Below are 23,457 nucleotides of genomic sequence, written 5' to 3' on the forward strand. Positions count from 1 at the left end.
AACAAAATTCTGTTTTCTAAACACAACTTCTGAATCTTCCCCTCATCTTGTTACTGTATATTCATCTGTTTGTTCTCAAATGACATTTTGTCAGGCCCTCCAAAGTTGTGCTATTGTGCCTTGTAAGCATGGAACTGTTAACAGAAAAACTACTTTCATGCAACTTTATGTATCTCATGGTTATGAATTGCTTTATTACTATGTTCCTTGGTTATAAGACTAAAAGCTAAGAACTGCAAGAATAATTTCTGAGCACCTCACCTTTCACTTAAAATGCACTGAATTCAGTGAGATGTCCCCCAAGCATAAGGAGTGCAGTAACAATTTCTGAGCACCTCAAATAAATTCAGTATTATATTTGCAGGCATGGCAGAAACAGAACAAGAGAACCAAACAGAAGTCACAGAATTCCATTTGATGGGATTTGTAGGGCTTGGAGATCTGCAGGTTCCTCTCTTCTGCCTCTTCTTACTTATCTATTTTCTTCTGCCTCTTCTTACTTATCTATTTTACCATGGCTGGGAACATCCTCATCATTTTGCTGGTTGTTATTGATCCCCACCTTCACACCCCCATGTATTTCTTCTTGGGTAATCTGTCTTACCTGGAGACCTGCTACAGTTCTAATATCCTTCCAATGATGCTGGCTAATCTCTTGTATGGTGGATGGAGAACAATTTCTGTAACTGGCTGCCTGATGCAATATTATTTTTTTGGTCTTTTGGCAGCTTTTGAATGTTGCCTCCTAGCGGCAATGTCCTATGATAGGTATGTAGCAATCTGTAAACCACTCCATTACACAATACTAATGGACAATAGAGTTTGCCTCCAGCTTATAGCTGGATCATGGAGCAATGGTTTATTTGTTATGAGCATAGTTTTGTATCTAATATGTCAATTAAAGTTCTGTGGCCCCAGTGAATCATTACTTTTGTGAATTGAATCCAATATTAAAGCTAGCATGCAGTGACACTCACTTGATTGAACTTATAACAATTTTGATATCTGTTGTTTGTATCTTGCCTCCTTTCTTCTTGACCTTGGCATCTTATATTTACATTATTTCTAACATTATGAGAATGGCATCTGTCAGTGGGAGGAAAAAGGCTTTCTCAACTTGCTCCTCACACCTCATGGTGGTGTCCATTTTTTATGGCACAATAATGATTGTCTACATATTGCCCAAAACAGATGGGCTGCGTGAAATCAACAAAGTCTTGTCTCTGTTTTATACAATCCTGACCCCTTTGTTCAATCCCCTGATATATAGCCTACGAAATAGGGAGGTAAAAGAGGCCTTTAGAAAAGCAGTTGCTAAATTGTATGCAATCAAAAGAATGCATCAGTGTAGCTGAGTATGATAATTTAGGTTGATGCTACTTTCATTCCCATTTAGTTTGGAATGTTGGTTTGGGGTGCTACAATTACCAAATTTCTGTCTTTTAGACAATCCAGATGTCTTTGTTCATGACCTGCTATATTGCTTGTGAAACTGAGAATTTTAGGAGGTGTGAAAAAAGCCTGCCTCTATTTGAAAAATGTGTCTTTATTTGTAAATACATAGAGAACTTTTTAAATCTGAGTTTTATTAGATATTAGGTCTGTTCTTATATTTTTAAAAAGGTTGTTCTTTTTAAAAAAAAGAAATATAATGCTGTGTATACCAAATGATTGACATATACTTTTGAAGTGAGTGCATTTCTGGAAGACATGGTATCTCCCTGCTCCCCAGGAAGGGGGCAACTGAATATCTGTTGTGGGTGTTGTGTAGGAGAAGATAGCGGCACCAATATCACCAGACAACTCCTCCCTCTTCCCCAGATGCTTGCCTCTGGAGACCCAGATTGTTACACCATAGTTCTGTGTCTGTGTTTGTCTTAAGGAAAGGGGAAGAATGAGATAGGGGGGAAGGGATAATTCAAGCTCTACTTCCCTCCCCATAGAAACTTACACAGGATAGACAGGAGATTATGGTTTAGGAAGAGGATGGGACTATACATTTTTAATGTTACAGTAAAGGTGAAAAGGCATTGGGCTGATGCTGGCATTGGACGTCTGTCATTCAGCCTTCAGACACTGGTTGGATTCAAGTGCTTGGTGGACCAATGTAGTCCAATACTACATACTGCTATTTTAATTTCCCCGTCTATGCAATAACCTTTGAATTTCCAAATGGTCCTCCATCCAAATACTAACCAGACCCATCCCAACCTAGTTCTGATATTCAAGTAGTTCAAGTAAATGTTGGTAAGATTGCCTCTTAAAATACACTGCTGGGGGCTTATTGGGTAGAAGTAGGAGCCAAAACTATTACTGCAAGCAGAGGAGCAAATCTGTCTAGTTGGTTTTCAGTTACTTTCCCAAGGTTGTCAATTAAAAAATCATGAAAATTCACTTGTATTTTACCTATCTTTTTGAATGCATTCTTCAGAATGTGTGCACTTTCCCAAGCAATTTGCAGTAGAATTTATATTTGTGAGCATTTTTTTCTGAGTAATGTAATTTAATACAATTGTTTTGCTTCACCCATACAATACTGTGGGCATTTTGATTCTGGAAGTTTGTGTTTATGTAAAAGGAAAGAAAGATAAGCTTTATTGGAGAAATAATACAGTGTTAGGAACAGCTGAATTTTAAAAAATCTTGCAGTGAAAAGTCATCTCCATTTTGGATAGAAGATGAATCAGGTGAGAACTTGAACTGCACAGGTCAGAGTCAGAAGATAAAATAGAACTAAACTGAAAGAAGAAGCAAGAGATGAATGTCCTGAGAATATCAGTGTAGTGAGTAGACAGCATGTTACATAGAGACATGCAAAGTAAATATTTTATACTTTGAAAGGAGATAAAATGGACTTCTGCTAACTAACTGTAGCTCTACTGCTCCTAGTGGTCAATAGGTGCTGAAAGGCAGTGTTAAAAGTATCATTTCAATCCATACAATTATTGATTGAAATTAATGATTCCATTTTGAGTTCATGTTGTCTAGTTATTGTTAGCCATGTTGAAATAAGAATTACTCTGTTGTCAATTACTTGTGAGAAGATCCATCATATTTAATTGTTTTCACCAATAAGGCTAACCACTTTCAATGCTGGAAAGATAATCAAATTCCTAATTAGAACCCAGAATGTCCCTGTATTGTCATATACTAAACAATAGCTCTCTCTTTTGTAATATAATTTTTATTGAAGAATTTTTTTTTACAAAGTTAAAAGCTACAGAAAAATAAAAAGGAAAAGAGAAAAAATGATTTAAAAATAGGAAAGACAGAAAGATAGAAGAAAAAGTGAACAACAGTATAGATCAAGAAAGGGGGGGGGGGAGAAATAAAGAAATATTTAAAGAAGCAACTTCCCATCTTCTTTGCAGGAGTTACAAACATAGTTAACACTGTTTCTATTGTTTCCAGGCAGGGGTACAAATACAGAAGTAGCTTAAGTTGGCTATGACTTCCCTCCCCAAATCAGAAAAGAGGAGCAGAGAAGGAAAAGCAGGAGAACCACCCTTTCTGAGCAGTGCATTTCTTAAAGTCCAGAAGAGCTGCTATGAATATGTTTCAATCCACACCGTTTGTGATCCAAGATCCAGAGTGGTTTTTTCTTCTATTTTGACTCTACTTTCCATTCAGCATTTATCTTTATTTTCTCTTCCTAGCGTGTTATATCTTATCTACATGAATCCCTGAGAAATGAAAAATGAAGCAAATCAAACTGTGATCACAGAATTCATTCTTTTGGGGTTTGGTGGTAGTAAAACGGTTCAGATTATTTTTCTGCTGCTCTTTTTGATTATTAATCTTGTGACCATTACTGGCAACCTCCTCATTGTTCTGCTGATTGTATCTGATCAGCATCTTCGCAGGCCTATGTGTTACTTCCTTGGGAACCTGTTTTGTTTGGAGACCTTCTCCAGCTCTGCCATTTTGCCCAGGATGCTATATAGCCTCTTAACAGGAGATTGGACTATTTCATTGATAGGTTGCATCATACAGTTTTATATTTTTGGCATACTTGTTACACCTGAGTATTGTCTCTTAGGCGTAATGTCCTTTGATCGCTTCTTAGCGATATGCAAACCATTGCACTACACAACCTACATGAGTAACAGATTATGCATCCAATTGTCTGCTGCTTCTTGAGTAGGTGGGAGCTTGGCTACCACCATAATAGCATCTTTAATGTTAAAATTAGTCTTCTGTGGTGCTAATGAGATCGACCATTTCTTCTGTGATTTTGGACCAGTAGTAAACCTCTCCTGTGGCAACACCAAAATGATAGACATCTCTGTTTACATACAGGGATCAGTGTTTGCCCTTCCACCTTTTCTGTTGACCTTGACATCATACATTTGCATCATCACCTCCATTCTGAGAATCTCATCCATCTCTGGAAGGCAGAAGGCTTTCTCTACCTGCTCCTCCCACCCCACAGTGGTGACAGTTTTTTATGGAACACTGATCATTGTTTATGTTTGCCCAAAGACTAGAATCCTGAGAGACCTAAACAAAGTTTTTTCTTTTCTGTATACCATTTTGACTCCCTTGGTTAATCCACTCATATATAGCCTGAGGAACAAACAAGTTAAGAAAGTAATGAAATAAATTGCTTACAACTTAAAATAATACTCAGGGGTAGGGAAGGGATATTAAATATCTCTTCATCAGACCTCAGATGTCCCTGTTGCAACTCCGGTTATTGACATTTCAACAAGGCCAGATAGCACCAGATAATTTGTTCCCATCTGGATGGGATACTACATGTCCTATCTCAAATGATTTATGAAATATTTCATATAATGCATTTTCATTAAGAAATATTAAAATGTGTGAAATTTCAATTTGAAGATTTGATTTGAGGTAAATCAACTGAATATCTGAATTACATTGCTTTTCTGAATAAGAAGAATAATTCAGATTTGAATCATATAGTATCAGAGGCATCCAATTCTGTTTGAAGATTCAGAAGCACTTTTGTGTATGTGCAAAAATCGTTTAAATGAAATGAATTTTGAAATCTGATTAACTTCATTAAATTATTCAATTCAAAGTTTAAACTGATAATCCAATTCAAATTGATTCAATAATCTGAATCAAATTGACAATACACATTGGAATGAAGGCAATTTGCAAACTTCCAATAAACATGCATATCCTTTCTGCCCATTCCTTCATTTCCACCATTGGGTTGATGAATATTTAAAATTTATGATGTAGTTAAATTTCTTGAAGGACAAAAAAAATCTGACTAGACAAAGATGGTTTATCAAAGGTAGCTGGATGATTCTACAGTGAATAATAGTTTTTGCATGTTGCTGTGTTAATGGAAAGGGATTTAAAGGGGATATGAAAGTATGTATTTTTCATTGGACGGGGATGTGATTAAACATTTTTGTGATTGGTAGCCATTAATTGTGATACACTGAAGGATATGAACCAGTATAACTACTGTATGTAATACTTGTAATAAGAAATTGGAATATACTGATATGCAATTATTTATAGTCACTGAAGTATTCATTTTCTTTGGGTCAAGTGAAAAAGCATGTAGGAAATGACTGGGTATCAATGTTTAGTAAAAACCTATTCATAATTCCGTACCAAAGAAATGCCTGGGTTGTTTACACCAGGGACTGTAATACAACCAGCATATTTGATTTATGTTTCTGTCATGTATGCATGGCTGTTTTTTAAAACTGGCTTTAGCTGCAAATATTTCTGCATTGGACTGCTTTTCCAGTAGCCATTTTAGGTGAATATTGTATGTTTTACAGCTCTGCTTATTTTTACATTAGGTTAGTCTCAAATTCCTCACAATGTATTTGTTGCTCAACTGTCAAAGTTTGTATAAAAAACACTTTTGTTCCAGAAAGTTATAGGTGAAGACCAGAAGAGAAGTGAGATCCCCTGCTTTATTCTGAATCAGAAGTACAAGGAGAAAAATAATCTCTGTATAAAAGAAGCAAATGCAGCACCTTGAATGTGAAGGAACTACTGCACTAGGAAGACCCTCCTTGGAATTCTTGATGGTATCCAGTCCAGGAAAATAACTAAGTTTGATCAAAAACCAACCAACCAACCAACCAACCAACCAACCAACCAACCAACCAACCAACCAACATTTAAAAAAAGACAGAAAGACTGCCTGTGAGCTTGAAAGAATAAAATTCACTCTACAGTAAAGATACCGATCTTTGAAACAGTTAATTCAACAGCTTATATTCTGCTACCACCATGTTTTTCAAAGTCTTTTTCAGCTCAGCCTTTTCACCATTCATCAACAATGGACTTGATCCATTCAGTAAAACTGGAACATGAGAACCAGTTTACCCAAACATGTAAAAAGGCTTGAGTGGCTCTCTGAAAACATGACTGGAATGCTAGAAAAGTTAATATCATGTCCACTTTGTTCATCCTCCCACTTTCCTTCCTTAAGGAAGGAGAACATTATTTAGAGAAGGGGAAAGTCATAATGGCCAAGAGAAAATTTCTACTGGCACAACCTGAAGAGGAAAGATTTGTCATCTGCCAATACTAGGAAAGTTTTACTACCTATTATTTTTCCCAAGGAAAGGTTGGCTTTGTTTGTTTCTTTGTTTGATTTTTTTAAAAAAAAAACTCCATTGTGGAAAGGGGATAGAAAGGCTGATACATGAAAGTCCATGTGAAAATTCTATTAGAAACTATTTAATATTTATCTAAATATTTTAAAAATGTGAAATAATACAAGAATAACCCATTTATTGCTAATGCACCTATCCTTCAGTTCTAGAAGAGTGAATTTTAACCCCAAGTAAACTTCTATTTAATTGAATTGGAGAGAAATCTTCTGTTCTGAAATCCTGAAATCTTAACTAAGATAAGTTGCTTTCATTTTAGGCAGACACTATCACTATAAAATCATACTGGACAATTTCTTACCTGAAGGCAAGAAAAGAGACAGAAATTGACAAAGCTCCCTACAGTAAGGCAGGCAGGATCAGGGCACAATGGCCTGTTTCTCCTGTACAGGTAGGTAGCCTCACAATGATGTCACAATGGCCTCATTTCTATTTCTGCAGGTAGCATTCAGGCATAGTGGTCAGTCTATCTTCTTCAGGTGAGAAATATCAGCCTATCACTGAAGCAGGTGGCAGCAGCAATATGGACTCTCTCTCACTTCCTCTCTGAATGAGGCAGAGGGAGCAGGAACTATGGCTCTTCCGATGGAAATAGGCATATGAAAACCTGCCTCCAGTGCCATCCTCCGCATTAAATTAGAAGCAGGAACATCTCTAATTCCCAGGTCTTGGCATGGGGCAAAGTGGAAGGGTATGCAGTCATCTGGGCTGTAAATATCCATGAAATCTCTGTATGCAGCAAAGGGACAGCAGACAAAATGTATCTGGATGTGAAGAAAAAGCAAGCTTGTGTATGATCATACAGGGATTTGGAAAGAGTAAGTCCTGTGTGCATGAGAAAGTATGCTAGAATTAGATTTACATTTAAAAGTAGAAGGATGTGTTTTAGAACATGCAAGAGTGAATATATAAGTTTAGAACATGCACACGATCTCCTTTTACCATTCCCACCACCTAGCAGGAGGAAGGAAAGAAAGGGATAAGGGAAGAAAAGAGTTTTGGTGGGAACCAAAATCGGGCTATCTAGAGTGACATTTGCTTGTATTAAAAATACTACCCTACTCTTCTCATCTGGATGTGTTCGTGCTGGCAAGCATGCTTACGTGTATGCATTGTTTCATGAACTTTATACAAAAAACCCATAATTAATATACAAATCCAAATCAAGTTTGATTTGATCAAACATATCTCGCAACAAAATTTCTGCTTATTAGATATTTAAAACATGTAACTGTATGTATCACAGAGGTTTAACAAAATCAGACTCAAATACAAATTGAGATGGGAGAGAATTGGATGTCATTGGATATAAATCCCATTAAAAAAAATAAAGCAAGCCAATAAATAAAATGGAAAATAAAAATCAGAGCTAAGGTTATTTCCCGATGGTTCAGATGGGATGGTAAGGGTGAGTTCTCCACAAACATTTCCTGAAATCAATCAGACTGCAACAACAAATGACTGGTGATGAGAACCCATTTTTATAAGGAAACAAAACAAAACAAAACAAAACAAAACAAAACAAAACAAAACAAAACAAAACAAAACAAAACAAAACAAAACGTTTAGCTTAAAGGAGCTTCAGAACTGAAAGCATTTGAAAATAGATTTTGTTGAGTTCTCACAGCAACCAGACTTGAATAACTGAGTAACAGAGATCTGGATAATTAACATTTGTCAATTGGAGCAATGTGTGAGCTTTAACTGACTGCTTTTGTAAATGTTCATGACTCACAGTGAACTAACAACTCAGTCAATTTTGAACCAAGGTATTATATTACACTCCCATTGTAAGACATGGAAAGGTCCACCAGATGGCACCAAAGGATAGACCATAAATTGATACAGTTTAAATTTTAAGACTGGAAATCCTCGCTGCTAAAAGTGAATGTAAATAATCTGAATTTATTTACATACATATACACACACATACATACATATACAAATAAACACATGCATGAAAATACCACTGAATCTGCCAGCCAATATTTTTCTGCAAAGTGATGGAATGATTGCATTTTTCTAGGCAAGATGTAATCCTCAGAAACATGAGAAAAAAAACCCATTATTGTCATAATATAAATCACATGGAAGACCAGAGTCAGCTGGGGTCTCCCCTTAAGACAGAGAAGAACCCCGGTCACACCCAAAGAAGAAGATTTTAAATGATTGGCTGAAATTGGCATACGTTTTGGATCCTCCTTATTATTGGGGGAAACTTATCTTCCTGATGACCTATTGGTTGCTAGTCAGAGTTCGGGGGCATACCCCTCCAATCTTTCGAACTCCACTGCTTCCCAGAATGCAGACTGGGGTCACCTCCTCCCACATCTCCATGACCTTGACACTCAAGGAGACAGGATGCCTGCCTAAAGCTCTCCAACATAACAGAAATGAGGGAAATGTGTGAAGGTTCATGAACATCAGTTTCCTTGTTATCCCTTTGGTTTTCACATGTAAGGAAATAAAGATGAGAGAAACTGGGAGCCCTTTTTCATAAGGTTTCAGAATCTCCTGCTTTTAGTCTTTTGGGAACTCTTTACTACTAAATGGAGGACTGTCCTTTTAAAGATTTTGAGATAGCTCCTTACCATTGAGAAAATTAAACCATTCTGACAATACCTTTTGCCAGAAATTTAATGTAAGTTACTGCAGAACCCAGTTCTTCTGTAGTGTTGATAAAGATAAGTATTCTCTTGTCTTTTTTTATTACTTCCTACCTATAAATTTGATATCTGCTTTAGAAACTTTCAAAGCAGGAAATAATTCTGGAGAACATTTCTGGTTTGGAGCGTGATATTCATAGTCTTTTATTGTAAAATCATATTTCTAGACATCCTACCTTGTCTCCAAGTTTCCATTAAATCTCAAAGGAATTGCACCTTCCCTTTGATATATTTTTTAAAATCTCTCTCCTAATACAGGGAGTCCTTGACTTATGACCTTTTACTCAGTCATCATTCAAAGTTACAAACACGCTGAAAAAAGTGGCTTACAACTGGTGGCCGAAGTTATGGCAGTTGCAGCACCCCTGCAGTCACGTGAACAAAATTTGGGCACTGGGCAGCCCACCCATACTTTCGACCGCAGGAGCACTTCAACTCCCCCTACCCACCTATCTAAACAATGGTGTTTAGCGGGAGAGTTTAAGAAGAAGGCCTTTAAAAACAAATTTCTGACTTAATAGCTTGTCTTTTCCAAATAGAATCTAAGAATGGAACATGAAGGAAAAAAAAAAAGATTTTGTACCAATGTGCTTAAAAAAAAAAATAGAATTAATACACAAGATTCTGCAGTCATGAAATCCAATGGAAACAAAGTAATGACAATTAAAGATGTAAATAATTGATTTGAAAACAAACAAAAAATAATGTTTATCCACATTTTCACATCAAACTGAAGAGAAGGGTCAAGTGAGATTCCCCTGAGTTCAATCAGTCCAACATTAAGTATTGAGAAGGATATAATCATAATATATGTCTGTAAAGTGAAAGGAGTTATGTGCTAAACTATTTTTTTCATACACAAACTTTTAATTGTCCATAAAATTGATCCTCTAAGATAAACAGTATAATAATGCTACCTGGCTTTATGCCTTAGATACTAGGTTATTTGGAGAAGAGCTGATAAAGGAGGAGATTATATAATATAAATTTAAAGGACAACATAAAGAACCCAAGATTACTAATTTGGAATGCTACCACTAATATTTTAAAGTATTATTTATCTATCTGCAAAATATATTAAGAAAATAATCATAGTACTTCTAACAACAACATGTGAGAATTAAGGCTACTTCATATTAATTTAACATCACAGTGCTAAAAAATGGAAAGCTAAGGATGATCAGGAAACAAATCTGCCCCATGATCTACCAAGTAAGTAAATGCCATTTCTGGTATTGTGTTCATCATGAAACCACACCTTTCTTTGGCCTTTCATGCTAAATTCAGAGAGGGAGGTTTGCTTGAATTTTTTAAAAATATATATATATACCATGTCTTTCTAACAGGTGTACAATGAATTGTCTTAAGTGCCACATAAATCTTCCTGTATTCCTGGAATAATGCTCTTGTGTGAATTATGCTCCGAGACTATTCACTGCTTACAGTTTTAAGTAACATCATTTCATCACCAAATATATACAAAGTTTATATTTGATGTTTATGTTAAGAATCTTTATGACAGGTACAACAATAAGAAGAGCAAAAACTAAAAAATCAAAGAATGTCATAGTGTAGAACATAAAAACAAAACCACAACAGATTAGACAATTATAATGAAGATGTTTTAAGGATTAGATAAATCATTCAGACAAATCTTAGCATTTAAATACACTGAAATCAGCATACATAATTTTACAGAAGAGGTAAGAGATTGCAGAGGAAATTCTACTTCCAAACAGCTAGTATCAAAACTTTTTCAAATAATGTGTGTCTTTGAAAACAAATCATCATGCACTTTCATGATGGGAATGAAACAGGCAGAAAGAGGTGAAGGACAGTTGAATTTCAATCTTCACCCAAAGGGTTGCTATATAATTTTATTTCTACTACGATCCTAATCAGAATCCTCAGCCATCATCTGTAAATAGAATAGGGTTCAGTTTAAACAGATTAGGACACCACAATTTCACACTTACATTCAAAACTTGACTAGCTAATAAACTGAAAAGAAATTGATACTTTCAAGTGACTTCTGCCAAAAATCATCATTTTACCACAAAGTCGTCTTAGGGCTTTGTGAACTTCTTTGTTTCTTAATGTATAGATTAGGGGATTGACCAAAGGTGGCATCACTGTATAAAAAATGGAAAATATTTTATTGAGATGTCTCAGGGTGGGAGAATCTGGCAACACATAGACAATGATTAATGTGCCATAATAGAGGCAAACAACCATGAGATGAGAAGAGCAGGTTGAAAAGGCTTTTTGTCTTCCAGTGGTGGATTTGATTTTGATGATGGTACCAATGATGCAGATATAAGAGATAAGGGTCAAGAGAAAGGGAACAATCACAAAAATAAAACTCATGAGAAAAGTGATGATTTCAAGGAGACTTGTGTCAGAACAGGACAGTTTTTCCACTGGATAGAAGTCGCAGAAGTAATGGTCTATGACATTAGGGCCACAGAAGGATAACTGAACCATGAGAACCACCAGAACGATGTTAAATATCAAACTATTTATCCATGTTGTGGCCATAAGCTGGAAACAGAATTTCCTATTCATAATATTAGCATAGAGCAACGGGCTACAAATTGCCAAATAGCGGTCATACGACATTGCAGATAAAAGATAGGTCTCTATAGTTGTACAAAGTGCAAGAAAATGATATTGGGCTAGGCATCCATGCACAGTGATGGTTTTCTCACCAGTCAGCAAGTTTGCTAACAGTTTGGGCAGGAAGATAGAACTATAGCAAGTGTCCAGGCCAGACAAATTTCCCAGGAAGAAATACATTGGGGTGTGAAGATGCTGATCAGCCACAACAAGTAGACAGATGAGGAGGTTTCCAGTTATGGTCATCAGATATATCACCAAGAAGAACCAAAAAAGAAAAGGCTGCAGCTCAGGAAAAGTCCCCAGACCCAGGAGGATGAATTTTCTGATGCTTGTCCAGTTTCCTTTCTCTATATCCTGCATTTCTGCCAGTTTTCAAATGTCACATAAATTCTGGAATTTATAAGAAAAAGAAGACCAGATACAGACTTCTGAAGTATCTTTTATTCCTCCATTTGTCTGTCTATCTATCTTATGTATTGATATATAGATCTATATGGAAAAATTAACCAATATATAGCAGAACAAATAGATTTACCTCTCTCCCTCTCCTTCTCCCTCTCTCGTATCTGGATAATGTGGCTAATTGTAGCTGGAACAATATGGCTAAAAGCAGCATAATAACTCACTGTTCTCTTACCTATTTTGCAGAAGATATCAGATACTTATAATAGAATTGTGCAATATGTTTCTGGGGATTAGGCACTTCTCTTTCTTTTGTTCCTCCCCAACATATTTCCTATCAATCATCATTTTTTCCTAATTCATTGATTATATGCCACTGAGTCTGTGTTGATTCTTAGCAAATGCATAGATAGACCTTCTCCAGGATCATTAAAATGTTGCTATTTTCTATTAATTTTTAATATCTATCTCTGAAAACATCTAAGATTTCTGTTGGTTACTGTAAGCAATGTGTAATTTTGGCAGAAATGCAACTAAATCTACTGCTGTACAAAGAAAGATTTTTCTAACAAATCTTAAATTAATTTCTTCTACAAATGGCATTACTCAAGAAGTCCAAGAATCCACAATAAAAGAGATTCCAAAGTAATTTGTGAATGATCCTTTGCAAGGATCCAAAAGGATATCTTCCCAAAAGGAGAATACCATATATTTGATCAAAAATCAGTTCAATTCTTTGTTCCAAACACTTTGGATTAACTAATAATTCCATGTTAACATTTTATTTATAGCTATAGGAAGCAGGTTGCACAAGGAAATTGTTAATAATATTCTAGCAGCTTTATGTAAAAACAGACTGCTAGATAAATAAAATAAAGTGAGACAAATAAAATAATAATAATAAAATAAATAAAATAAAATAAAACAAAACAAAAATAATAAAGTAAAATAAAATAAAATAAAATAAAATAAAATAAAGATGGATATGGAAGTTCAGTGCTTTTAATCAGAATAAGAATCAAACCCTGAGCTCTCTAAAAGTAGGTAGAAGGCAAATAGTTTAGTTTCAGACCAACCTGTACAGTGAGTAAGGAGAAGGGTTATGAGTTTTGCATACCAAGCACAATAGGTAGGCAGTGAAGTAAAACATAATCTACCAATTCTGTGACAAAGTCAGAACACTTGGAGAAATGTTCTTCATAAGGGATCTTGTAGTCTTCCGTGTTCTTTGATTCTTTGATTTAATACTGATATTTCTCCAAATTACTGCTGTAGAATTTCCACTCCAAGCAAACCAGAGCATTTTTAGCTATGAGACAGAAATATTTCTAAAATAGCTTTCCATAAACATTTAACATTTTAAACATTTAAAATAATTAATCCTGGGAGATTTGCTGCTTATTTTCTGGCTTTCAAATGCAACTCATTGATGAAACCCAAGGGAGTTTCCTATACCACCACCTCCTCCTCCTCCTCCTCCTCCTCCTCCTCCTCCTCCTCCTCCTCCTCCTCCTCCTTCCTGTTCAATCATGTCTGATTCTTGGAGATTGCCTGGACAGGTCCCTGCAGTTTTCTTGGCAAGGTTTTTCAGAAGTGGTTTGCCATTGCCTCCTTCCTAGGGCTGAGAGAAAGGCGGGACTAGAACTCATGGTTTCCCAGTTTCTAGCCTGCCTTAACCACTACACCAAACTGGCTGTCACTTGCTTCTTAGGATTGCCAAATTGTTTAGACCATACTAATTCAAAGTATTTATTGACCCACTGAAACCTTTTTCAGGGAATTCATCCTAAGAGTAGATAGCTTCACATTCATCCACAGATAATAAAAGTTATCTATATTATATTTTCCCCTTCATGGATCACTGCCTTGTCGTGGCGAAGGGGCTTGCGTAACTCAGTGAAGCCATGAGCTATACCGTGCAGGGCCACCCAAGACGGACAGGTCATGACAGAGAGTTCTGACAAAATGTGGTCCACTGGAGAAGGAAATGGCAACCCACTCCAGTATCCTTGCCAAGAAAACCCCATGGACAATGTTAAAAGGCTAAAAGATATGACAACGGAAGATGAGCCCCTCAGGTCGGAAGGTGTCCAATATGCTACTGGGGAAGAGCGGAGGGCAATTCCAAGTAGCTCCAGAAAGAGTGAAGCGGCTGGGCCAAAGCCGAAAGGACGTTCAGCTGTGGATGTATCTGGAAGCGAAAAGAAGGTCCGATGCTGCAAAGAACAATATTGTATAGGTACCTGGAATGTAAGATCTATGAACCAAGGCAAGCTGGATGTGGTCAAGCATGAGATGACAAGACTGAACATCGACATCTTGGGAATCAGCGAACTGAAATGGACGGGAATGGGTGAATTTAATTTGGGTGACCATTATATCTACTACTGTGGGCAAGAAACCCTTAGAAGAAATGGAGTTGCAATCATAGTCAATAAGAGAGTCGGAAAGGCAGTAATGGGGTACAACCTCAAAAACGACAGAATGATCTCAGTGCGTATCCAAGGCAAACCATTCAATATCACAGTCATCCAAGTCTATGCCCCAACCACTGATGCTGAAGAAGCTGAGGTTGACCGCTTCTATGAAGACCTACAACATCTTCTAGAACTAGCACCAAAAAAGATGTCCTTTTCATCATAGGGGATTGGAATGCTAAAGTAGGAAGTCAAGGAGTAATCGGAATAACAGGCAAGTTTGGCCTTGGAGTACAAAATGAAGCAGGGCAAAGGCTAATAGAGTTCTGTCAAGAGAACAAGCTAGTCATAGCAAACACTCTTTTCCAACAACACAAGAGACGACTCTACACATGGACATCACCAGATGGTCAATACCGAAACCAGATTGATTACATACTTTGCAGCCAAAGATGGAGAAGCTCTATACAGACAGCAAAAACAAGACCAGGAGCTGACTGTGGCTCAGATCACGAGCTTCTTACTGCAAAATTTAGGCTTAAATTGAAGAATGTAGGGAAAACCACTAGACCACTCAGGTATGACTTAGATCATATTCCTTGTGAGTACACAGTGAAGGTGATGAATAGATTTAGAGGATTAGATTTGGTAGACAGAGTGCCTGAAGAACTATGGACGGAGGTCCGTAACATTGTACAGGAGGCAGCAACTAAAACCATCCCAAAGAAAAAGAAATGCAAGAAAGCAAAATGGCTGTCTGATGAGGCTTTACAAATAGCTGTGGAAAGAAGGAATGCGAAAAGCAAGGGTGAAAGGGAAAGATATAAGCAACTGAATGCAGATTTCCAGAGAATAGCAAGGAGAGATAAGAAAGCCTTCTTAAATGAACAATGCAAAGAAATTGAGGAAAACAATAGAATGGGGAAGACTAGAGATCTCTTCAAGAAAATTGGAGATATGAAAGGAACGTTTAGTGCAAAGATGGGCATGATAAAGGACAAAAAAGGCAGGGACCTAACAGAAGCAGAAGAGATTAAGAAGAGGTGGCAAGAATACACAGAAGAACTATACAAGAAAGATCTTAATGTCCCTGATGTCCACGCTGGTGTGATCGCTGACCTTGAGCCAGACATCCTAGAGAGTGAAGTCAAGTGGGCCTTAGGAAGCATTGCTAACAACAAAGCTAGTGGAGATGACAGTATTCCAGCTGAGTTATTTAAAATACTAAAAGACGATGGTGTTAAAGTGCTGCACTCAATATGCCAGCAAGTTTGGAAAACGCAACAGTGGCCACGGGATTGGAAAAGGTCAGTTTACGTTCCAATTCCAAAGAAGGGCAATGCCAAAGAATGCTCAAACTATCGCACAATTGCACTCATTTCACATGCTAGCAAGGTTATGCTCAAAATCCTACAAGCTAGGCTTCAGCAATACATGAACCGAGAACTACTGGATGTACAAGCTGGGTTTCGAAGAGGCAGAGGAACTAGAGATCAAATCGCCAACATTCGCTGGATCATGGAGAAAGCACGAGAGTTCCAGAAAAATATCTACTTCTGCTTCATTGACTATGCAAAAGCCTTTGATTGTGTGGATCACAACAAACTGTGGCAAATTCTTAAAGAGATGGGAGTACCAGACCACCTTACCTGTCTCCTGAGAAATCTGTATGCAGGCCAAGAAGCAACAGTTAGAACCAGTCACGGAACAACCGATTGGTTCAAAATAGGGAAAGGTGTACGACAAGGCTGTATACTGTCACCCTGCTTATTTAACCTATATGCAGAGTACATCATGAGAAATGCCAGGCTGGAAGAATCACAAGCCGGAATTAAGATTGCAGGGAGAATCATCAACAACCTCAGATATGCAGACGATACCACCCTAATGGCAGAAAGTGAAGAAGAACTAAAGAGCCTCTTGATGAGGGTGAAAGAGGAGAGTGCGAAAGCTGGTTTGAAACTCAACATTAAAAAAACTAAGATCATGGCATCTGGACCCATCAATTCCTGGCAAATAGAAGGGGTAGAAATGGAAGCAGTAACAGACTTCATTTATTTGGGCTCCAAGATCACCGCAGATGGAGACTGCAGCCATGAAATTAAAAGACGCTTGCTCCTTGGGAGGAAAGCTATGGCAAGCCTAGATAGCATATTAAAAAGCAGAGACGTCACCTTGCCGACAAAGATCCGCATAGTCAAAGCTATGGTTTTTCCAGTAGTAATGTATGGCTGTGAGAGCTGGACCATAAAGAAGGCGGAGCGCCGAAGAATTGATGCCTTTGAACTGTGGTGCTGGAGAAGACTCTTGAGAGTCCCCTGGACTGCTAGGAGGTCAAACCAGTCAATCTTAAAGGAAATCAACCCTGATTGCTCATTGGAAGGATCGATAATGAAGCTCAAGCTCAGATACTTTGGTCACCTAATGCGAAGAGAGGACTCTTTGGAAAAGACCCTGATGCTGGGAAAGATTGAAGGCAAAAGGAGAAGAGGACGGCAGAGGATGAGATGGTTAGATAGCATCACTGAAGCAATGAGCATGAAACTGAGCAAACTCAGGGAGGCAGTGAAGGACCGGAAGGCCTGACGCAGTATGGTTCATGGGGTCACGGAGAGTCGGACACGACTTAACGACTAAACAACAATATTATATTTTCCTGATGGGAAACAGGAATCAGTAAACCTGAATCCAATTTCTGGTTAAATATCTTTATCTACTGGCTAAAAACTACATTACCATCCTAGTGGACTGACCCATCTAATGTTGAAGATGGTGATTATTCTTTTGACATTATTCTAATGTCTTCTTTGTCATGGCTCATATCAGTTCAGTGGCCTTTTACTTGCAGCTATTAACTGTCATGAAGACACATCCAGTTTTCCAATGCTCCCATGTGGACCTTGAATGCTCTTCATGCCTCTTATGATCAGTGACTCACTTTTCTCTGTCATCTCAGTTGAGGAGGAAGAATTCCAGTTGGAACACAGTTTGGATTCAGAGACAAAAGGAGCAAACTGGAATATCTGAATCACTGCAAATGATTCCCAGACACTGTCAGATCCTAGAAATAGCACACAATCTCCATGTAATCATCTTCTTCACTAATTAAATTTTCAGTACTAACACAAAACTAAGCCCCCTAAACTGGTCTTCTTATTCACTAGAGTTTTCTGTGGCATCTTCAACTTCTGAAGTGAAAGAAGATTTAAGACTCCAGGGAGAGGGGAGGGGTGGAGATTAACTGTTTATGTGAAGCTCCTCTCTTCCCAGCCTAACATCTTCAGATCAGATTTCTGAACAGGGACAGTAGAGGGCATGGCTGGGAACCTAACCTGGACATTCCTTCTCTTTCCCTGATTGTATAGTTGATATGGATGATCTCTCACTGCCCACTTCTGCCAGATGCTTGGGAAAGGGGTTCTAATTTGGATGAATTATCTAGCCCAGATGTTGGACTATGAGGATCCCCCTGCCTGGGACTGCTTCTGGATATCTCAGAGTGATGTCTTCTCCTGACTCTGCAGCATTAAAAGGAGTAGAGAAAATTCTAGACCAGCCAAAGATTTTTCCCAGAAGAGAGGAGGAAAGGAAAGAATTTCCAGATTTCTCTAGGGAGGGGGAAGGAGAAGCATTTGAAGGGGGAGGTAGTATGAGAGTTGGATCTTACACTGATAAGTGTAGTGCTATTTCCTAAGCAATCAACAGGTCCAGGCTGTCCCGTTTTCACAAAAGCGATAGGCCTCCTTCCCTTTACATCAAAAGAGTGTGAGAAAAAGAACCAGAATCTGTCCTAAATGTCTATATATAGCTTTCTTCTTTGAAAGTGGAATACTCATTGGAATTTTTGCATAATTACTTTAACTTACTTCCTAACACATCTTACTAATCATGGATTTAGAGATGTTGTCATATGATTAACTGTTTTCAGTGCAGGTTGCTGGTCCATTCAGACTTTGCACAGGAAATCAAAGGAAGAGTCTTCTTATTCTTTTCTTCAGACTTTAGTTATTTTTGTCTTTCCCAAGAGCTACATATTTCTCAGTAAGTTTTATTATTTCAGGATGTGACTTATGAGAGCAGATTGAGACCATAAAGAATGGGGCATATATTGCACTATAAAAAGTCCATTCCCCAAAATCTATGTCTCACTGTAGCTGAATGAAGTTTCCAGATTTCAGCAAAAATTCTAATGGAAGTAAAAAAGATTCTGATTCACCAAGAAATTCAAAACGAAGTATGAAAAATTACACCTAACAGTTCCTGGGAGTATACTGTCTTGAGAAGTAGGCAGTTCTCACATTTTTCCTGGAATAGGATTGACTAATAAGCAAGCAGTCCTTAGCATCCAGCATTAAATCAGTAGATAGCATAGAATAATGTTATTGTCTATGGATGAATGTGATCCTATCTATTCTCAGGATGAATTCCCTGAAAAAGGTTTCAGTGGGTCAATAAATGCTTAGAATTGGTAAGTTCTAAACAATTTGGCAATCCTGAGAAGCAAATATTAAAATAAGGATTTCCTTTGGGTTTCATCAATGAGTTGCATTCAAAACCAGAAAATCAGCAGCAAGTCTCTCAGGATTAATTATTTTTAATGTTTATGGAAAGCTATTTTAGAAGCATTTCTGTCTCATAGAAGAAAATATTCTGGTTTGCTTGGAGTGAAGATTCAGCAGTAAAGGTACTGAATCCTGGAATGTGTTTGACTATAAGATCCCTTATGCAGAATGTTTCTTAGGTGCTCTGACTTTGCCATAGAATTGGTAGATCATGTTTTACTTCACTGCATAATCTATTGGGCTTGCATGCAGAACTCATAACCCTTCTCCTTATTCACGGCACAGGTTGGTCTTAAATTAAAGTTATTTGCCTTCTACCTACTTTTAGAGGGCTCAGGGTTTGATACTTATTCTGATTATAAGCACTGAACTTCCATAACCTTATTTATTTGTGTGTTTATTTTTTTATTTATAATCTATAATTCGGTTTTTATATAAAGCTGCTAGAAAATTATCAACAATTTCCTTCTGCAACCTGCTTCCTATAGCTATAAATAAAATGTTAACATGGAATTATTAGTTAATCCAAAGTGTTTGGAACAAAGATTTGAACTGATTTTTGATCAAATATGTGGTATTGTCCTTTTGAGAAGATATTCTTTTGGTTCCTTGAAAAGGATAATTTTTTGTGTCACAGATTACTTTGGAATCTCATTTATTGTGAGCTTTTTGAGTAGTACCATTTGTAGAAGAAATTGATTTAAGATTCACTAAAGAAAAATTATATACGGTGATGACACCTTTGGTTAATCCCCTAATCTATACTGTAAGAAATTACTTATTTTGCCTTGGAATCATAGCTAAACACATTTTAGAAAACAACAGAGGATTGAAAGGAGATACAGTATATTTTGGAGAGACATGAGAAAGGGTAATGATTAAGCCCCTGAGCTATCCTGCAAAGGTCTCATGATTTAAATATATCATCTCTTCTACAAAATAGGTAAGACAAAAATGGGGTATTCTGTTTTTAGCCATATTATTCTAGCTAAATCTATTCTTCCTGGTATATGATTGGACATTAATTACCCACATTCTCCAGATATTTTAGACATAGTGAGAGAGAGAAAATGAGTGCTTCAGAAATTTGCATTTTAAATTGTCTCCTTTTTTTTATATATTCTAGATTTGATGTGACATTTCATGATGCCAGATACAGAAAAAGGAAATCAGACAGGAATTACAGAATTCATCCTTCTGGGTTTTGGGACTTTCCCTAAAGTGCAGCTTCTTCTTTTCTGGTTCTTCTTGGTGATTTATCTGATGACACTAATTGGAAACCTTCTCATCTTTCTGCTAGTTGTGGCTGATCAGCACCTTCACACCCCAATGTACTTCTTCCTGGGACATTTGTCTTCTCTGGATGCTTGCTATAGCTCTACCATCTTGCCAAAGCTGTTGGCTAGCCTGCTGACTGGTGAGAGAACTATTACCATACATGGATGCCTAGCCCAATATTATTTCTTTGGGCTTTGTGCAGGTACAGAAACCTATCTTTTGGCTGCCATGTCTTATGACCGCTATTTGGCAATTTGTAAGCCTTTGCTCTATGCTTCTGCTATGAATAGGAAATTCTGTTTCCAGCTTATCGCTGGGACGTGTGTAAATAGTTTAACATTTAACATAATGCTGGTGGCTCTCCTGGCTCAGTTATCCTTCTGTGGCCCTAACGTCATAGACCATTATTTTTGTGACTTCTATCCACTGAAGAAACTGTCCTGTACTGATACAGGTCTCCTTGAAATTATCACTTTTCTCATGAGTTTTATTTTTGCAATTCCTCCCTTTTTGTTGACCCTCATCTCTTATATCTGCATCATTGTCACCATTATCAAAATCAAATCCACCATTGGAAGGCAAAAAGCCTTTTCAACCTGCTCCTCTCACCTCATGGTAGTTTGTCTCTATTATGGCACAATAATCATTGTCTATGTGTTGCCAGACTCCCCCACTCTGAGACATCTCAATAAAATATTCTCCATTTTCTATACAGTGATGACACCTTTGATCAATCCCCTAATCTATACTTTAAGAAATAAAGAAGTCCACAAAGCCCTAAAAAGACTTTGTGGTAACATGATCTTTGGCAGAAGTCACTTGAAAGTATCAATTTCTTTTCAATTTATTAGCTAGTCACATTTTGAATGTAAGTGTGAAACTCTGGAGTCAAAATTATGTAGTATACGTAGTATGCTTTTTTACGAAGATTGAAACTCAACTGACTTCCAGCTTTTTCTGCCTATTTCATACTCATCATGAATTTGGATGATGATTTCTTGTAGAGTAGGCACTTGATTTGAAAATATCTTGATATTGTCTATTTGGATGTAGAAACTCCTCTCAATCTTTTATGCATTCTGTAAACATTTTTATGGGTTTTCATGCTGCTCTGGATCATTTATATGGATAATTTATATAATCCTTGAAGCTGATTCAGTATAATTGTCCATTATGTTGTGGCTTTGTTTTTATATTCTATAATAGTATGACATGGTTTGATATTTTATTTTGCTTCTCTTCTTGTGGCTTCTGTTTATATATTATTGAGATAAAAATCAGATATAACTTTGGTGTATATTTGGTGATAAAATTTATTAACTAGAACTGTAAGTAGTGAATAGTCTTGATGCACAATTCACAGAAGAACATTGTTCCAGTGATGTGGCTCATATGGCAATTTTTTAAATTCAAGTGACTCTCCTCCCCGCCCCCCCGATATTGTATAAAAGGCCAGTGAGAAGTCCTGGTTCATGGTGAAGACAAAACCAGAAACTGTAATTTCTTACTTTGTATAACATTGCAAATCAAGGACACATTTGTTAGTGAGTCATTTTTAGCTTTCCATTTTTTTACCATTATGATGTCAGATCATTATGACATAGCCTGAATTCTCACATGATTTGGTTAGAAGTGCCATGATTGTTTCATTAATGTATTTTCAGATAGATATTACCACAAATAACATATAACTGCCAGTAGTCCAAAATGCTAATTTTGGAATTTTTATGCTGTAGTTTGATCTTATATTATGTTATCTCATTATTTATCAATTCTTCTCTTATCAGCAGAGTACCTAAGACATGAGGTTAGGTAGTGTTAGTAAACTGTTTATCTTAGAAAATAAAATGTTATGAATAATTAAAGCTTCATGTATGAAAACATAGTTGAGGTTTAACTTCTTTCATCAAGAAAACTCCTCCACCACACTTAATGTTTGAACTCAGGAGAGAGAATCTTATCTGACATTTCCCTTTAGTGTAATGTAAAAGGGTGGATGAATTTCATTTTTTGACTTGCTTCCTTAATTTTCATTCCTTCCCTATCCATTGTATGTGGTGACCACAAAATCCTGTGTAATCATTTCAAATTTTATCTTGTTTGAAGTCCCATCAGTACAAAGTCTTCATGTTCCATTCTTAGATTCAAATTTAAGATGGTAGAAGCTATCAAGTTACAAATACATTTTTAAGGCCTACTTCTTAGATTCTTCCACTTAACACCATTGTGAAACTATACTTAGCTTTTCCTATTCACTTACTCAGTTGGCTTACTCCCTGCATTCTTATTATCTTATAGTCATCCTTCATGCTCTGTAGCAACTTCTGTTTACTCTGTGGGAAGCAGTCATTCTGTGACCCACAATGGGGAATCAACAGCTCTCAGGACAGAGTCTAACCAAGTCAGAAAATATCTTTCTATACCTCATAGCTGAGCACAGAAGCCCTCATAGCATGCAACTTTTCTGATCACTCTCCTCTCTCCCTTTTCTCTTCCTAATGTTAACTCCTCAGCTCTTACCAGAACTCCCCTTCATTCATTCACTTGCATTATTCCTGAAAAAAAATTTTTTCCCCGTTTCTGCAGAGGAGGCCATTAAGTTTTTGCTTCATGTGGGATAGTTGCCCTTTGAAAATCTACACTGAATTGAAGCTATTGGGGAGTAATTTCTTGAATTTCTCAAGGGGAAGGTGCAATCTCAAAAATGTTATAAGGGCAGACACTCATTTTGCATGGAAAAGTATCAGAGTACTCAGAAAGCCTTCTGGAAGAGTTTTCTCATGATGACTTCCTTTGGATGTAATGGAAGTATGGAAAGCAATGTAGGATGCTTGGAAAAATGATTTTACAATAAAAGAATACCTAGCCATTTATGGGGCTCTGCTCTATATATCTT

At 37.0% G+C, this 23,457-nt stretch overlaps 2 protein-coding genes and 2 pseudogenes across 2 annotated transcripts; 3 read left to right on the plus strand and 1 right to left on the minus strand.

Moving 5' to 3' along the window:
* Positions 1-366: 366 nt before the first annotated feature.
* On the plus strand, positions 367-1,355 carry LOC148215474 (olfactory receptor 10C1-like; annotated as a pseudogene).
* A 2,320-nt stretch (positions 1,356-3,675) lies between these two features.
* On the plus strand, positions 3,676-4,602 carry LOC148215475 (olfactory receptor 5V1-like; annotated as a pseudogene).
* A 6,670-nt stretch (positions 4,603-11,272) lies between these two features.
* LOC103057556 (olfactory receptor 2AP1-like) lies at positions 11,273-12,262 on the minus strand. Its single transcript, XM_007443464.3, has one exon. The coding sequence runs from the start codon at positions 12,260-12,262 to the stop codon at positions 11,273-11,275; it is 990 nt and encodes a 329-aa protein (XP_007443526.3).
* Positions 12,263-20,426: 8,164 nt separating this feature from the next.
* LOC103057316 (olfactory receptor 5G3-like) lies at positions 20,427-21,416 on the plus strand. The gene has a single exon (XM_007443463.2). It carries the CDS (start codon positions 20,427-20,429, stop codon positions 21,414-21,416), a length of 990 nt encoding a protein of 329 aa, XP_007443525.2.
* The last annotated feature ends 2,041 nt before the right edge of the window (positions 21,417-23,457 follow it).

Source organism: Python bivittatus, unplaced genomic scaffold (genome assembly GCF_059951505.1).
Source record: "Python bivittatus isolate LINGU-HERP-01145 unplaced genomic scaffold, Pbiv_v1 ctg000410_np1212, whole genome shotgun sequence".
NCBI classification, from domain to species: Eukaryota; Metazoa; Chordata; class Lepidosauria; order Squamata; family Pythonidae; genus Python; species Python bivittatus.

Excerpts from the sequence above, each read along its gene's own strand:
- LOC103057556 (XM_007443464.3), bottom strand. The coding sequence starts at position 12,262 with ATGCAGGATATAGAGAAAGGAAACTGGACAAGCATCAGAAAATTCATC.
- LOC103057316 (XM_007443463.2), top strand. The coding sequence starts at position 20,427 with ATGATGCCAGATACAGAAAAAGGAAATCAGACAGGAATTACAGAATTC.